Here is a 17,510-nt window from a genome sequence, read left to right as displayed (position 1 = left end):
ATGATTCGTAAAACGTTTTTTGTAATTTTTAATATAGTCACGCTTGTTAATTTCTTGAGCAGGCAAATTGCTCTATGTGTTTTTATTTCAAATTGACGGAAGGTATACTTAAAATCTAACTATTCCCCCATTTTTTAATCCCTTTTTCACCTTTTCTTTCTCTCATTATTTTCCTTTTAAAAGGTGAAAAAGGGATTTAAAAATGGGGGAGTAGTTTGATTCTCAGTATACCTTCCGTCAACTTGAAATAAAAACACATAGAGCAATTTGCCTGCTCAAGAAATTAACAAGCGTGACTGTATATAAGTGATTCCTTCTTCAAATTTCACATCGTAAGTTCGATTGACTGGAATTATTAGAATCGACGATAACACCTTTGAAATACAGTCCCCCTTGGTCCCCCACTACCAGGCCACAAGAAGCCAGCATAAGCCGTAAACAGACTCGCCTATATCACAATAAATCTTGTTTGGAGCCTAATTTGAACTATATTTATAGTAGTGATAAAAACACCTGTAATTGATGACTTAAAAACGATTACTTTTAGCGTATTGAAAGTGATTGTTTTGCACGAATGTTCCTTAATTCATGACGAACATGAACGAACACGATCGTCATATCGAATGTCACATCATCCCCCCCCCTCTATGTATGTGTTTTCATCGTTTCTTTTCGTCTCTTGTCACTATAGGACACGGTTCTGCTATGCTGCGAGTGCGACACGACGTTCCACCGCTCGTGCCTGGCTTCACCACCGGCGTCTATGCCTGACGGATGTTACTGGGCTTGCGACGACTGCCGAGCCAACGAGTCGGTGGAGAAAACTCCGGTCAAGGACAGCTCGTCGGAAGAAGGCAAAGTTGAGAACAACAGCAGCAAGATCTCGTCGTCATCGTCGTTTCAGCCCTTGGCGCCAATTAGTCTCGGTCCGTGGGTGTTTGGCACGCGCCAACTGGAACTCAAGGGCCCTCCGTTCGAGTGGAATTGCGTCCCCAATCCCGACCCGAGTATTCCCGACGCTTCGCTCTGGACTTCGGAAGACGTTCAAAGTTACTTCAGCCGGCTGGGATTCGAAGAGCAGGCCGCTCTGTTGCGCCACAATGTAATTGACACGAGAAAACGACAAATGGTTCCCAGCAGCTGTGTGTTTCTTATTTTCTCACCTTTTTGTTTTTCCTTTTTTTTCCTTTTTTTCCAATTGGCAGGAAATCGACGGTCCGTCCCTGTTGCTGATGAAGAGAAACGACGTCGTCGGCAACATGGGATTGAAGCTGGGCCCGGCCGTCAAGATCTACAACCACATTCGCCGTCTGCAGACACGTCGCGACGATCTGATTTACGCTTAAGCCAATTGTAGAAGAAAAACCGTCGCTAAGTTTGCAACATTTCCCTTCCACCTTTCTCCTCTCCTCACCAACATTTTTGAAACTTGGAACAAGAAAGCCGGAAGAAGAAGAAGACAAAAATCCCCCAAAATGCAATGAAATCTCGACGCCGATCAAGTTCAAAACAAGCAGACGTGGAATTGCATAATCATCTTTTCGTTATTCCTTTCTTGTTGTAATAATCGTCACACATTTACAATAAAGGGAAAAACGAAATAAGCTGCCCACAATAGTTCAGTTTCAGTTCGAATTCCAGCGAAGCGGCTACATACACGCATGATGAGAAACACTTACACACAGACATACGCACATCACACTCGCGCGCGCGCGGCAATTGCACACACACACACACACACACAAACCAACATTTTCTCGAAAAAATCAGAAATATTCGTCTGCGCCCAAAAGAAAACCAGAAAAACCAACGACACGAAAACGCGCAACTCAAAATGAAACGGGGGAGGGAACACGGAAATAATAATGAAACGGTTGGGAGGATTGGCCACGACGATGAAGAGAATAATAATACAATCATTAATGAGTGGGGGATCGAACGCGCTGACAGTATGAGGCTGAGAGACATGAGCCAACGGAAATCGGTTGTAATCGTTCAGAAACACAAATGAAACTCGACGGTTTTTAAAAAAAAAAGAAAACTTAAGTACAAAGTGGAAATCGCCCCGAGGAAGGCCTTTCCGGTTTCCGTGTTTCTGTTTTCTTAAAAAAAAAACAATTATCGCACAAAACAACGAAATAAATAAATTACAAAGTTAAAAATAAAATCCCAAAATTACAGCGTGCCATTTTTTTTGTTTTAGTTATTTGTCTTCTCGTGACGGGAATGATATGGCAGAATGCAGAATGTTGGTGTGGTGTGAGCTGCCTTCGATATACTGACGTGGGGCTCCGTAAAAAAGCGCACAAATTCGGTACGGTATGGTAATAAAAAGCGGAACACTGAAAATAATCGGTATTTGCGGGAAATTTTGTCTTTTTTCCTTTTTTAAAAACAAACAAGAAAAAAAAATCTCGTCTCGTCTCCACACCCGGATCTGTACATTATTGGCGCCATTACACAATTTTAATAATCTTTTCTTGGTTTTTTTTTTGCGTTGCGAGTTGGTTTCTGAATTTCAAAAAAGTTTTATTTTCTTTCCTTAATTTTAAGTCACCCGGCCCCCCAAAAAATTGACGCGCATTTTGACTTTTTGTGCCTTATGTTTTCGCTTCTTTTTTCTTTTTTTTTTAGTTTCCAGTTTTTAAATTAAAAATTTCGGGCCGCAACTTTTCTTCTTTTTATTTTTTTGTTTTTCTTTTGACTTTCTTTGTGATGGCGACGGATGGAACCACACGGCACACGGTAATGGATTTCAACTAGAACCCAAACATCAGACGCAAAGTGACATAGAAAAAAGGAGGTCGCGGAGGAGGAATACGAGTGGGGGTAGGAGTAGTGGGGGCATTGCAAGGATTGTTCGAGTGTCTTATTTTGTGACAAAGAGACGAGACGGACTCCATCCATCCATCCATCCGTCTCTCATAAACGTTTGTCTTATTCGTCCTATCATCCTATCATCGAAGGGCACAGTGCGAGGAGAGTGGCGGTGTGGTGAAGGCGTGCCACGGAGGGACAGCAAGTCGGGATTCGGCCTGCGACCAAGGCGGTGACGGTGTCGACGAGCCACCGGCCGCCTCGCACTGTGTCCCCTGACGTCAGTCGCATCCGGCGTAGTGGTCGAACGAGCCCAGATATTCCAGCGCCGACCGGTAGCAGAACTGGTACTGATCCTGATTGTATCAAATAGCAAAAGGAGTTTAAAACTTGACCAAATCAAAGAGATTTAAAATAAAACCAATGGACGGTGTGTTTTTACCTCCGTCTGGACCATGGCCGGCCTCTGGGTGCGCAAGATGCGGACCGTCTGGAAGACGTCGACGACGCCTTCGTACTGCATCCGCTCCAAGTCGATGCTGAGCGTGATGAAGACGCCGGTGCGGCCGACGCCGGCGCTGCAGTGGACCGTGATGGGTCCCTCCTGGCCAAACTGCTCCTTGGTCTTGTGGACCTGGCCCAGGAATTCGATGAAGCCCTCGCCCGACTTGGGCACGCCCTCCTCCGGCCAGTCGGTGAACTGGAACTGGCGCACCGTCCTCGACTGTCCGTCCCTGGCATCCGTCATCTTGAACTCGCGCAGGATGTACTGCGGCATGTTGTACTCGGTGACGGGCTCCACCACGACGTACTGGTAGCGGATGGATCGGTCCGACGGCCAGTACTGGTGGCACTTCTCCTGGCCCATCTCCTGCAGTTTGGTCAGCATGACGACGATGGTCGAGTTGTGCTCCCACAACATGCGCCAAAAGTCCTCGGTCGTCTCGGCCAGCGGCCCCTGGGTGGCCACGTAGGCGTTGCGGTAGCGGTAGCCGTCGACGAAGCTGGCGTTGATGTAGTCGCTGCCCTCCACTCCGCGCATCGGCTGCAGGATCACCCGCGTCGACTCGTAGGGCAACACGTTGACCAGCCGGTTCTTGGGCTTGTTGACGGGCAGGCTGGCGCTGACAAAGCGGCCCGGATGCGTCCGGATGCCGGCCAGCTTCTTGAACTCCTGCTGCATGCCCGTCATGCTGGACAGGGTGCCAGAGTCGCCGCGCACGCACGGCTGCATCAGACTCTGCAGGTGGGCGTGGAGCGAGCGGGCCGGGATCTCCGTGTCGCCGCACGTGACCGCCTCCAGCAGGGCGTCGTGGATGAAGATGTATTGGTCCTCCGTCTGGACCATGTAGTTGCGCTGGGCGCGGAGGACCGTCACGTGGCCGTAGACGTCGATCGTGTTCTCGTAGCGCAGACGCTCCAGCATCGAGTCGATGACGATGAAGGCGCCCGTCCGGCCGACGCCGGCGCTGCAGTGGACGATCATGGGGCCGGCCTCGGCCGAATTCAGGGCCCTGACTCGCTTGAGGAACTGGAGGAAAGGGGCCGGGTGGTCGGGCACGCCGTGATCCGGCCAGGCCGTGAACTGGAGCTGCTTGATCTCGCGGTGTTCGCTGGTGCCCAGCCGGTGGAGCTGGAAGGTGCGGACGCAGTAGGTGGCCAGCTCCTGGACGTCCGTGATCATGACGCTGACAACGCCGTACGTGTCCGAGCCACGGCTGGGCCAGTACTGGTCGCATTTGATGCGGGCCCGCTCCTCCAGCCGCGTCATCATGACGATGGTCGACGTCTTCTGCTCCCAGCACATGCGCCAAAAGTCGGCGAACGACTCGGGCAGCGGCCCCTGGGTCGCGATGTACGCGTCCCTCTTGCGGTAGCCGTCGCAAAAGTTGCCGTTGATGTAGTCGCTGCCGGGCACGCCCGGCACCTGCTCCAAAATGATGCGCGAGTGGTCGTAGGCGATGACGTTGGCGTAGCGGTTCTTGGGCTTGTTGATCTCGGCGTTCGAGTGCTCCCACGTGAACTGTTGGCCCGTCTCAATCGACTCGTACTCCTGCGAGAACTTGAGATTGTCGTTCATCTTCAGGGTGTCGATGTGCAGCGAAATGTCGTGGATGATGATGGGCGGGTGGGAGGCCATGCCCGGCGTCTGGAAGTTGAGCCGACGCAGTTCCACAGGGTCGTTGACGGCCGTTGAGGCTCCGGCGGCTCCGGCCCCGCCGGCCGACAGGGAGGCGTCGGCCAGACCGACGCCGCCCATCAGCGGCTTGGTGACGGACGAGTGGTCAGACGATTTGGGCGAGCGGCGCTTCTTGCGCGAGCAGACGACGGTCACGATGACCAGCAGGATGACGAAGACGACGGCCGAAGTGGCCAGGGCGATCCACAGGAGGCCGGCTTCCTCCGTCTCGGACGGGATGGGCACGTACGACGAGTCCACGTTGCCCACGTTGGGGTTGGGCCGCTGCGGCAGTTCGCCGGCGGGTGCTTCGCGCATGTCCAGCGCCAGGTAGTCGGAGAACGGACTCGACGTGTAGAGGTGCTTGTGGGGCGTGTCGACGACGGCCCGGAGGAAGACCCGGTAGCGCATCATCTTGTCCAGTTTGCGGTTGAGCATACCCTCAAACTCCTCGCCGTTGCCCAGCAGGAAAGTGTAGGGCACGTTGCGGCGCAGGAACTTGGCCGCCACGTAGGGCTGCACCCGCTCCTCCGACGGTTTCATCGTGCCGGCCTTGAGATTGCCGTGACCCTGCTGTCCCCCACCGACGCCTCCACCACCGCCACCACCTCCACCTCCGGCGTGACTGTTGGCCTGGATCAAATCGCTGTTCATAAACTGGTCCGGCTGCTTGTGCTCGCTGCGCTTGTCTTCCGGCACGACGACCAGCAGGTAGTGGCTGATGGGTCCGTACTCCTCCGAGGCCTGCGGCAGGATGACCGTGATCTCCTCGCCGTTGAGGACGCCGTAAAAGTCCGGCTTGACCATGGGCAGCGGGGCCGCCATCTGAGTGGTGACGGTGATGCGGGCCGGCGGCCGGTAGGAGCGGTCGGGCGGCACGGCGCTGACGTTGACGTTGTATGTGGTGAAGGGCGAGAGCTCGTTGACGGAAAAGGTCAGCGTGTCCTGCGACAGGATCGACGTCTGCGGGCTGATGACCTGCGTCTGAGTGATGCCCTGCGAGTCGACAAACTCCTTGACGGCGTCGAACGTCACCTTGTAGCTGATGGGGTTGAGCCGGATCGGCTGCTGCCACGACAGCGACATCGAGTGGGTGCTGACAGAGTGGGCCCGCAGCTCAGTCGGAACGTCTTCCGGCTTGACCGTCACCGTCACCTTGTCCGACAGACGGCCGTAGCCCGACTTGGTCCGGGCCGCCACCGTCACCGCGTACTGGGAATTGCGCTCCAGGTTGGACAGCTCGCAAGAGCCCGTCACGGGCACCGATTTCTGCTGCCACTCGTCCAGGTCGTCGACGGCCGTCATCGTGTAGAAGACCGTGTAGCCGATGACCTTGCCCCGGCCGGGCACCGTTTCCCACCACACCTCGACAGAAGAGAAGGAAGTGGCCATGGCGCGGACCGTCATGGGCGCCCGGACAATGTCACGCTCCGTCCGGAAGAGGACGCGGTCGCTGAACGGACCCGATCCTTTGTTGGTCCGGGCGTAGATGCGGAATTCGTAGTCCATGTTCTCCTCCAGCGAAGTGAAGACGGCCTTGCCCATCGAGCCCGACACGTTGCGCTCCGTCACGACGCTGTTGTCCACCTTCTTGTAGAATTGAATCAGGTAGCCCGTCACTCGGCCGTTGCGGTGCTCCAGGGCCGGGACGTCCCAGCGGATGACCACCACGTCGGGCGTCTGGAAACGGTACGTGATGTTGGTCGGCGGACCCGACGGGGCCCCTTCCGGCGTCGGCAGAACCTGGACAGCTTCCTGGCCGAAGCCGATGTGATTGCGTCCGGCTACCCGGAATTCGTACTCCAATCCGCGCTCGAGGCCTTCAATGAGTCGGTGCTGGACTTGCGTTCCGTCCAGGGCCAGCTCGATCATGTTGTTGTCGCTGGCCGGCATGCCCGACGTGTCCTTGGGTCCGTAACGCAGCCGGTAGCCTTTCAGCTCGCCATACGACTGAGTGGGCCGGCTCCAGGCCACTTCGACGCTGACGGTCGGCTCTTCCTTGACGATTTTGAGGTTGACGGCCGGGCGGTTGGGGACGCCGCCGGGCGTCGTCGCTTTCTTGGGAGCTGAACGAGCCCCGTCGCCTTTACGGGTGAGTGCGGCCACCTGGATCGAGTAGGACGTGTCCGGCTGGAGACCGCCGATCGTGTATTCCTCAACGGCGCCGACGTCGTATCGCAACGGCTGGCCAACAACGGCATCCTAAATTAAACGGTCAAAGTTAGAAAGATCAGTTGAGCCGGAAGAAAATTTAATGAGAACTGGAACCTTTGCGTCGACTTCCTGGACGTGAATTTGGTATCCGCGGATGATGCCGTACTGTTCCTTTTCGACGGGCGGTTTCCACTCGACTCGGATCGACGTCGAGTTGACCGAAACGACGGCCACTTTCTGCGGATCGCCGGGAACTAAAATCGCACGACGGCCACCCAAGGGAAATTTGAAAAGAAATAAATTAGTCGACTGCTCCGCACAATTTCGAAATGACGAACATTCACAATCAATCAATTGAATTTAAAAAAAGAAACATAAAATAAAAAAAGAAATTCGAAAACTTGACTGACGGAAAAAAAATTAATTTCGAAAAAACTGGACTCGGGTTGTGTGTGACCAAACAACAGAAAACAAGACACGGAAAAATCAAAACGAACACGAAAGGAATTTTGGTCTTTCTTTTCATTATAAACACGTTGGATGTGGAGACTGGAAAAGAGAAATAAAAAAATTAAAATAATTCAGGATCGGGTTAGACGATATGAAGAGTTCCATTCGAATGACGTTGAAAGAGAAAAGAGAGGGTCATCTATATCCCACACACACCACAGACAAAAAAAGATGTTAATGTTGATCAAAAGTTGGGATCGAAAGGGTCTAGGACAAACTGTGGGTCGGATTTGAGGGAGGATCGGTAGATTTTCATTTCCGTCGATTGAGGATGATGGGGGGGGGGGGAATCGAGGAACTTTTTTATTTTTTTCTCCATTTTGTTTTTATTTGACGATTTCATCGGCTGACGAGATTGGACGGACGCAAACTCGTTGACCGAGGCAACACATTTTCACCAGCCGACTACAATAAAAGCGTCTACGCGCTAAAAAAAAGGAAAAAAAAAAGAAGCTGGCCAGCAATATAAGGAGCGGAAATGTGCGGGATTCATAACCGGTCATGAAAATTCATCCGGCGAGCTCGTGAGAGCGGCGGCAGCAGTCTGAGCCAAAAAAAAAAAAAAAAAAAAAAAAAAAAAAAACGGATGGGAATAGAAAAAGAAAAAACGGGACGCGAGTGGATCGCCTGGATCGACTGGATGGGGAGGAGTATGTTGAAAAGTCGCCCCATTTCGACGTCTTAACGGATCGACGACGAAAAACGATGAAAACGGAGAGCGAGAGGACGTCTAGATAATGGCCAGCGTGTTTGCCGTAGAGCTGCTGGATGGGAGGGCGAGACCCAGTTGCTTCAAAGGGGCCAGCCGAAAAGCGGAGGCGGGCGCGTGTTATTACACCGTATTGATTACTTACTCGCCATCTGCCGGAAGGAGCCCAAACGCGGCCGGCTGTTGTGTAGAGCCTTTCACGTCTGTTTTTTCTTTTCTGTTTCCTTTCTTATTTCTTATTTTTTTTGTTCGCATTATGCCAACGTGTAGGTGAGAAATGTGTGAGAAACGAGAAAATTCGCCAAAGTGAAAGTGCGAGACTGTGTGAATGTGTGAAAAACGAGACAAAAACGGTCCGAGTGCCGGTGCGGATTTGACGACGACGACGAGATCAAAGTGAATTTTTGTCGGTGCAGTGAGTGAGAGCGGAAAGTGCAAAGACAAGTGAATAAAAGAAAGTAAAAAAAAAAAAAAGATATATGAGAAATGTTACGTAAATAAAGAAAACATGTGAAAAATGGGCTCGAATCGCATCCATCCGAGTGACTTGTCGCGACGGGACATTTTAATTTAAAAAATTTTATTTTATTTTTTTAAATTCCGGAAAGCGACTTGTCGGCACGAGACGAGACATGCGGATGGTTTTTTAATATTTTTTTAAGTCTGACGGGGACGTACTGGGTTCAAAGAGCTTTACGAATTGAACCGGAGGCGTGAGTGTGAGAGGAGAGGGTCTGGGACCGGAAGTAAGGAACGAGGATATGAGAGAGAGAGAGAGAAAAAAGGTGAGACGGAAGATGACGAGAAGAATAAAGAAGAAAATACGTAATTTATAGACTGAGAAGAAGAAGAGTTGAATACAAGGTGATAGATGGAAAGAAGAAGTGAAAAGTCAAGCCCAAACCAAATGGTGGAAAAGCAAAAACAAAAAGGGACAAGCTCAACCAGACAGGAGGAAACCGAAAAAGGGGAGCAACCCAAAAATAAAAAAATGAAAGAAAGATGGACGGAAGAAAGTAAGAAATAAAATCAGAGAGAGACAAGGAAAGAAGTGAAATATAGCAAAACGCCACCGGAAGGAATATCACCGAGTAAAATACAAATGCCATTTAGTCTATAAATTATTTAAGTTGGCAAAAAAAAAATGATCAAATGAGAAATTAAAATAACGCCAACATCCAAGTCAAATTACAACGGTCGTCGAAAGAAATAAAAAGATTTCCAAATGAAAACTTTAAAAAACCGAATTAAAGTCAAGACGAAACAGACAGACGATGGCTAAAAGACAAACGATTGGAAAATGAAAGGCACTGTACCAATGACGGAGTCTGTGTGATTTGTTTGTTTTTGCATTGTGAGAGACATAATGTTTTGTGCGTGTGAGGTGGCGCAACAGTGTGGAGGCAGCGGACACACAACACACACGGACACACACACACACGATCAAAAAAAAAAGAGAGAAAGAGAAAGAAAGAGAGTTAAAAAAACGACACCTGCAACAAACTGCAATCAAATCCCAGCGGCTCCAGAAAAAAATTCATCTGGCCGTTTCAAACGCTTGCCAAGTTAATCGTACAAATCGTCTCACGCCCTTAAACGCTAAATGCAAAGTGACAGAGTGACGGAGAAAGTCGTCGTGAAGAAGTGAAAGAAGAAGAAGAAGAAGAAGAAGGAGAGACAGAAGAGTCAAAGTGGAGAAGAATCAACCAGGAAAAGTTTGAAATAGAATCTGAATAGGCAAATGAACGTTTTGTGTTTCTTCATTAGACGACAAGAGACGACGAAAGACATTAGCCCTTCTAATCACGTGAGAATAGCAAGTTAAGGCATCAGTAATTTAAGTTTAGCAAGTCTTAGTGGCTCTAGTAGTAGTCCAAAGTGCACGGGAGATGAGAGATCCAAAAAAGAAGAAACAGACGGGCATATTAGAATAGAGATAGGCAAGACGCAAAGGAAGATAAACGCCGTCGCAGTAAGTAGGGGGAGAGAGAGAGAGAGTTGAAGCTGGCCCGGAATCGAGAAAGAGATACGTACCATCTTCTTGGGTTCGAACGGTGATGGACTCGGACGGAGGGCCGTCTCCGACCACGGTGCCGGCCAGGAGCCAAATGCGGTACTGGGTCCATTTCTTGAGCTCCTCCAGTTTGAATTCCGTCCCGTCCTGCAACGGACTCTTGAGCATCATCTCAATGGCCTCCTTGTCCGGCCGGCTGGCCTCCACGTAATACAGCTTGTAGTGGGAAATGTGGCCGTTCTGCTTGTCCACCGGCGGCGGACTCCACATGACCCGCACCGAACTGCTGTCCTCCGGCTCGGCCCGCACATTCTCAGGCGGCGCTGTCGGCACTTTGAGGAGGGCAAGGCATTTTTTGGATTTTTTGGTTTTTGTGGCGTTTTTTCAATCATCGTGACACGAAATTAAGGGGGACGGGCAACCGAATCAGATGAAAATAAACAAAAACATATTGGGATATTTAATTAACTGGTCAAAAACATAAAAATTTCAAAATTTTGTCAGAATGAAATGGAATGAAATCATAACGTAACGAGGGTTAGGTAGTGCTGTCTTAATTTGATATTGTTATCCTTAATTTAGCGCAATAAAATTATGAAGTCATTTAACCTCTTGGCATCTTAAACAATCGAATGAGTGAATAATGATTAGCTGGCGATACATGCATAGCATACGGTTTTTACCAATCGCGTTCGATTATTATTGGTTCGGTTCAACTAGCCGGGCCAATCGCAAAAATTGTCAAATTAAAAAAAAAAGTAAAAAATGGTAAAAAAACGGGAATTTAAGTGAACAAACTAAACTAATAAAGTGATTATTTCGATGCAGAAATGAAAAAAAGGTGCGTGATGAGACACAACGAGAGCAGAAAATTGGCGGCATCAAACATCGAACGAAGTGCGACGGTGATGGTTGCTAGTGACGAGTCAAGTGGAACTCACAGTGAGTGAAACCGTCCAGACGTTTCAGTTTCAATTTCGCCACTTACCTTGTCAAAGCTTGTTAGTATTAAATTAGAACTTTGTTAGTTTCGGGCATCGTTCGCTAGCGGGATTTGACTAATCAATCGACAGATTAGATTGAAATTCGGGTCATTTTTTTTTGTGTGTCGTTAAGTTATTCGTTTAGCGGCCAATTAGAAAAGATTCACAATCGGATTGGAGAGGAGGATACCGGAGGAGAGACGGGAGAGATAAGAGAGAGACGAGCACAACGCTGGAATGTTGGACGGAGCATTCCGGTTGACTGGACGCAATAGAGAAACTGACCAAAAAAATCAGGAGAACGAGAGAGAGAGAAACGGTTTGACGCAAAAAAGACTTACCGTATTGGTCGGTTCGTACGGGGATCGGCGGGGTGGTGGCCCCTTCGCCGCGTTTCGATTTGGCCGCCAGCCAAATGTAATAGAGCGTGTTGGGTTGGAGGCCGTTGAGGACATACGTTTCACTGACGGGCAGAGGCCGATGATGTTTCTCCTAATCGACCAAGTGGACGAAAATGATCATCAAAAGAAGGGCGGGAAAAGTAAAAAAATCAAATCAAAATGAAAATGAAAATGAAAAAAAAAGAAAGAAACGGGCGACGGGCCGGTACACAGCACGTACTTTGGTGAACGTGTCGTTCCAGTAGAGTTCGTAGCTGTTGACATTTTCGCCCGTGTGATGAGGTCGTGCCCATTCGAGCGAGACCGAAGTGGCCGAGACGTCGATGGCCCTCAGTCCCGTCGGTTGGCTGGGCACGCCGTGCTGGGTCTTGACCTGGACGGGCGTCGACAGCGGTCCGCCGCCGACGCTCGTCTCCGCCTGCACGCGGATCGTGTAAATCGTGTGCGGCGTCAAGTCGCTGATGGTCGTCAGCGGGTTGTGGTCCACCACCTGCGAGTCCCACGACGCGATCGGCATCCCCGGGTTCATCGTGTAAAACACTTTGTAGCCCTGCGCAACAGCCACAAATCAAAATTAGTACACCACCCATTTATTATTTCACATTTGCCCCAGCCTCAAACAACCCAACAAAATCATCAACGGGTCATCATCATCAATCAAAAACAATCGAGACACGCCCATAGTCGGTAAGTAAGTCCCAAACGTTTAGAAACCAATTACAGTAGTCGAGCGGCGGCATTTGACGTCGTCCATCAAATAGAGTCTCGACATTATTGGCCCAGTCGACCAAAAAGAACAAAAAAGAAACTAAAAACTAAAAAAATAAAAAAAGGGAGAAAATGGGATGTAGCAGCGTCGGCACTTACAATCACTTGGCCGTTGGGCGTGTCGGGCTCTTCCCACTGGATCACCATCGTCGTCGAGCTCAACGGTCTCACTTGCACGTTTTTAGGGGCAGATCCGGGCTCTACAAGGCGCGTCAAAACATTCAACAACGTCATTATCCATTTCAACCGAAACAAAAAATAAAAAACTAAAACAAACAATCAAGTCGAAACGAAAAAAAAAAGACACTCGACTCCTCCCCTCTTCTCTTTGGCCAACAGCCAATCCAATTCAACGTCAAATCATAATCAAACCAAACGAGGAAAAATAAAAATAAATAAAAATAAATAAAATACAACTAATCTCCATGATAAATAAAAATAAATAAAACAAACCAAACTTTTCTCCGACATAGTAAAATGGAGAAAAAACTTAAAAAACTAAAATAAAAGTTTTTTTGTTTTGTTTGTTTCCAACTTGTGTCAAAATGATCAGACTAAACTAAACTAAAAAAAATAAAAAAGCGACTGAATATGTAGAGTATACACCGAGTGCATAATACAAGGAAAGGGGGGGGGGCGCAAAACAAGCGGGTAGAGAGAAGACGGGGAAATGAAAGTTAACGAGGCGAGCACTCGAGACAGTCGAGTAGGTCGTTTCTAGAGTGGCGAAAACTGTTTTTTTCTCTCTCTCTCTCTCCTCTTTCATCTCCTCTTCTTTCTTCCAGCCCCTCCCGCCCCCAAACGAAAGGCAACACAAATGGGGGGAGATATAAAAAAATAGATCATTATCACAATAACTAAACGAGAGGGCGAATAGCGTATGCAAATAGTCCTCCGGGGTGAAGGCTAAAACGGAAACAAAAAGTGAAGAAACGCCATTTTCTCGGAAGAATAGGAAAAACTTAAACTTCCAGCGAAGAAAGAAGAAGAACTGCTACAGTGCTACTGAAATACGAACTGCTATAGAAGCGACCAAACAACTTTGTGATTTTCGAAGTGATTCCAATTAGGAAACTTACTTGGTCCTCCGTATGTGGGATCGGCTTCAAAGGCAAAGCGGATCGATTAGAAATGAGCCGCAAATTGCAATGGAAATTTGGTTAGAAATTTAGAACGGTTGTCGGTTAATCGATGGGGTGAGGTGGTAGGGGGGCATGGCATGGCAAAGTGCAAAGTTGCGAGTATTTTCAAATTCAATAATTCCACGTTAGGCATATTTAATTATCAGAGTCGGACTAAGACTTTCAACGGCTGGATGCTGCCGCACGCACTCCCGACACGGGACCGGTGGGTTTCGCCGATATTTACCTGTTTCTCCCGTGGTGACGAAGGTGGCCGTGCTGGCCAGACCACGGCCGATGGCGCTGACAGCCACGACGTAGAACTCGTATTCAGTGAACGGGTTGAGTCCCTGCACCGTGTAGTAGTTGGTCTTGAGGCCGACCACTTCCGAAGGCTCAGAGGCCGCCGCCAATTTCGGCTTGTACTGGATCACAAACTCGACGGCCTCGCTCGGCGGCCCGTCGTAGTGCCAGCTGATGTGCACCGAAGTGGCCGTTATCTCGGAAATGCGGACGTTGGACGGCGCGTACGGCAGTTCTAATCATCCGGTGTGGAAATGAACCAAAATTAAATTAGAAAACATTTTTTTTTTTTCTTCTTCCGGCCGGAAAATTGTCTAAATTCGACTAAAGGACTAGAGGAATGCCGGGCGAATTACCTTCGACGCGGACAAATGTCGTGTTTTCCACTTGGCCCAGCTTGCTGGAAGCGACGCAAGTGTAATTGGCCGACTCTTGTATGTCTTCCAAGACGAGGATGTTGCGGCCAATGGGCAGTGAATGCTCCGGCTCCAGGTCCTCCAGGCCTTTGCGCCACTTGACGTACGGCATGGGCGAGCCGCCGGCCACACAAGTGATGTTGAGCGACGAGCCGGGCTTGACCTCGTGGATCGATTGCAGCGGCATCGAAAAGTAGGGCGGAACACGGCGCACTTTTTTGGCCATTTCATTTTTTGGTTAGTCCATCAAAGTGCAAGTTGACAGAAATAGAAAAACAATTAAGAAAAAAAAATTAACAAACGGCCAGAAAATGGACGTAAGAAATTAATAGAATTGAGTTGAGGACGGCTGCGGCTCACCTCTGACGTGCAGCGTCGACACGTTCGATATTTCAATGCCCAGCGAGTTCTCGGCCACGCATTCGTATTTGCCTTGATCCTCTTCTTCGCTGTTGGTGATTTGCAGCGAACCTGAAAAATGATTTGAAAAATAATTTTAAAAAATAAAAATAAAAAATTCTTTTCCACTTGGCCGTCGCATCAAATTGTATGTAATCAAATGAATCGATCCCTTCCATAATCAAACGGGCTGTCCGACCTTTTTACCTTCAACCCGTAACCTTGCGCAAAAATGTCCGCCGAGTGGAAAAGGATTTCCGCAAGAGCGGGGATCAATCACGTCATCGACAGACGGCCGGTTCACACAAAACTCGTTCAATCGACAAGAGATAAGAGTCAAAAGAGCCAAATGATTTTAGGCATCAATCATCAAATCATTTCGGGGGCGGCTCGTTAGTTGTTCATGCAACTACAGGGGGCCACTAAAAAAAAGGGCCCGGCCGGGATCAATTGCACGGACCGATGAACGAAATGCATTCACTTGACGGTAATTTTTTTTCCGTCTTTTCAAACTTTGCCTTTGATTTTTGACTTGTCAAGTTTTATGACTGGGCGGATGAATCAAAGTGATGAGGTTACCTTTGGATTTCGAGTCGGAAGCGATTTGCTGGTAGCGCGGATTCGAGAGATTGACGGGCACCATGTCACGAATCCAAGAGATGGACGGCTCCGGAATGCCGGAAGCTCCGCATTCCAGGAGATGAGTCCGCCCCTTTTCCACGACGGGTAATTGAGCCGGCCACGACGTGATGCGCGGAAATCCAGAGGGCAAATCCGTTTCTATCGGGATGGTAGAGAAAATAAAAATAAAGGGAAAATGAAATTTTTAAAATAAGAAAATTGAGTTAAAACAGGAAACTTGTTCAATTCAAAATTGATTGATTCAAAAAAGGAAGAAATCTTAAAACGGTTGATTCCAAAAAGAATCTGTTTGACAGTTGTTGGAAAACCTCATCGACAACGGCCTAATCATATCGCCATCGTCGCCCTAATAACGGACGGCCTGCGGCTAATTGGTCGGCCGGCGTTGCATCACGTCAGTTTTGGACCAGATTGTCCCGATATCGATCCTTGCCCATCGATTGGGTAGGGCTCCCACTTCCCCCCCCCCCTCTCCTTTCGACACACATCCGGACAAATAATAGAAAGAAGAATAGGAGGGTCGGAATGATTTGATAGTTGCAATTCCTCTTCTTCTTCTTCTTCGCTTTTTCTTTCTTTCTTCCCTGTCGGGTGAAATAAGTTGACAGCAACTCTCTGACTGACGGGCCAACACCCAGTGGCAAACTGTCGCCTAACTATCGTCCGTTTCGGGCGGGTCCATTGTCGTCGTCGTCGTCGTCGTCGCCGTCCGTCCCGTGTTTATTGGCTCTTTCGGAAAGAGAGTCGAGACAGCAAGCGATGCAATAATATATTGCTTAGCTGGCCACGATTGAGCCGCCCAGCTCCACCCAACCAACAGAAAATCTTTTCCTCTTTTTCCTTTTTTCTATAAAGGGAAAAAAATAAAAGTTTCCTTATATGTTTTGCCTATTTTTTTCTTTCTTTTTTCTTGATTTCTTTTGATTTCTTTCGCCGGGCTGCGGGTGTCGTGGTGTGTCTCTGACCCGTCAAGCATTTTCCGCTCGGATGGCGACAACGACCGAGTCAGCGATTCGCTTCTGCCTCCCCTTTTTCCAACCTCCCCACCCAAAAAGAAAGAAAAAAAGATAAGGAAAGGAGCGCACAGTGAGAGAGAGGATTGCTGGTGTTGCTGTCTGTCTGTCTCCAGCAGAACGTCGCGGAGATAAGCAGGCGGCGGCCGGGGAAAAAAAGAAACGAAAACTAACGACATATATATATTATACAAGGCATCTTGTGTGTGCCATCCAAACCCAGAAACAATTGGTGAAGGCACAGGGCAACGAATCCTTCATTCCTGACTGGGGGGAAAACTAACGAGCGGCCCTAGTCCATCGACGGTCACAGGCGTGGCCCCCAGTTCTCCCCCATTATTACGAAACGGATTTAAATACCAACAATGTCTCGTCCGTCCTTTGACATCATTTTACGGATGGCAAACCGATATTTTAACGAGTGATCCTGTGGTCTTCATCTTCCACCAAAATCAGTCGGCCTCATTCCATAACAAGAAGAAAAAAGAAAAACTCAAATGATTACAATTAAGAAAGAATAAGGACGTGTAAGGAGAGATAACGACATTCGCCCAAGCCTTTCCCCCATTGATGATCCGCATTTTCTTTGGCTGAAACGATCCTTGATTGATACGACACTCTTATTAAAAATAATAATAATCGCCATCATTCGGATGGTGGTGAGAAAGAAAAGAGAAAAAGAATAAGAGAGATGGGCTGCTGCCGCCGCTGCTGGTGCCGCTGGTTATGATTACATTAGCCGCACAAGAAGAAGAAGTGTGGAGGAAGAAGAGCATGTGTGTGTGTGTGTGTGTGTGTGTGTGGGACCTGGGCAATAAAGCTTGGCCGGGGATCGAGTGGTAGTAGCAAGGATCAAATAAAGGAGAGAAAAGAAATGGACGAAAATGGCTTCTCATCTTCTCGATCCTCTTTTTCTTCTTTTTTCTTCTTCCTGATGGCAAGGAGTCAAGGAGCTGCTCTTGCCGAGTCCTTTCATTCTCATCTCCTATACGAGTCCCTTTTCTTATGATCCATCGATGATCGTCGTCGTCGGCGTTCGAGAAATGATCCACTTGGGCTCAGAGCACAAGGAAAAAGGAAT

The 17,510-nt window shown here is 48.7% G+C and overlaps 2 protein-coding genes across 8 annotated transcripts in view; one reads left to right on the top strand and one right to left on the bottom strand.

Moving 5' to 3' along the window:
• Positions 1-693: 693 nt before the first annotated feature.
• LOC124310761 (sterile alpha motif domain-containing protein 13-like) lies at positions 694-1,604 on the top strand. The gene is made up of 2 exons (XM_046774731.1): positions 694-1,102; positions 1,206-1,604. The coding sequence occupies exons 1-2, from the start codon at positions 764-766 to the stop codon at positions 1,344-1,346; spliced, it is 480 nt and encodes a 159-aa protein (XP_046630687.1). The 5' UTR covers positions 694-763; the 3' UTR covers positions 1,347-1,604.
• A 1,019-nt stretch (positions 1,605-2,623) lies between these two features.
• LOC124310759 (tyrosine-protein phosphatase Lar-like) overlaps positions 2,624-17,510 on the bottom strand; it is a 46,203-nt gene continuing 31,316 nt past the window's right edge. For 3 of the 7 annotated variants that reach the window (XM_046774725.1, XM_046774724.1, XM_046774728.1), the window contains 13 exons: positions 15,354-15,554; positions 14,736-14,846; positions 14,316-14,588; positions 13,904-14,194; positions 13,615-13,638; positions 12,635-12,735; positions 11,988-12,317; positions 11,708-11,858; positions 10,404-10,715; positions 9,686-9,697; positions 7,265-7,404; positions 3,260-7,198; positions 2,624-3,173 (listed from right to left, as the gene is read on the bottom strand). In XM_046774725.1, the coding sequence (XP_046630681.1) occupies positions 3,099-3,173; positions 3,260-7,198; positions 7,265-7,404; positions 9,686-9,697; positions 10,404-10,715; positions 11,708-11,858; positions 11,988-12,317; positions 12,635-12,735; positions 13,615-13,638; positions 13,904-14,194; positions 14,316-14,588; positions 14,736-14,846; positions 15,354-15,554 (5,960 nt within the window). In that variant the 3' untranslated portion in view covers positions 2,624-3,098. The remainder of the gene's footprint in view (positions 3,174-3,259; positions 7,199-7,264; positions 7,405-9,685; positions 9,698-10,403; positions 10,716-11,707; positions 11,859-11,987; positions 12,318-12,634; positions 12,736-13,614; positions 13,639-13,903; positions 14,195-14,315; positions 14,589-14,735; positions 14,847-15,353; positions 15,555-17,510) is intronic. The other 4 variants (XM_046774726.1, XM_046774727.1, XM_046774729.1 and 1 more) reach the window with 4 other exon arrangements.

Source organism: Daphnia pulicaria, chromosome 8 (genome assembly GCF_021234035.1).
Source record: "Daphnia pulicaria isolate SC F1-1A chromosome 8, SC_F0-13Bv2, whole genome shotgun sequence".
NCBI classification, from domain to species: domain Eukaryota; kingdom Metazoa; phylum Arthropoda; class Branchiopoda; order Diplostraca; family Daphniidae; genus Daphnia; species Daphnia pulicaria.
This window is presented reverse-complemented; position numbering and strand designations above follow the sequence as displayed.

What these genes read in the sequence shown, in the direction of transcription:
- LOC124310761 (XM_046774731.1), top strand. Translation starts at nt 764, where the DNA reads ATGCCTGACGGATGTTACTGGGCTTGCGACGACTGCCGAGCCAACGAG. An exon ending in CCGCTCTGTTGCGCCACAAT is followed by an intron (nt 1,103 to 1,205) that starts GTAATTGACACG and finishes TCCAATTGGCAG; the next exon opens with GAAATCGACGGTCCGTCCCT.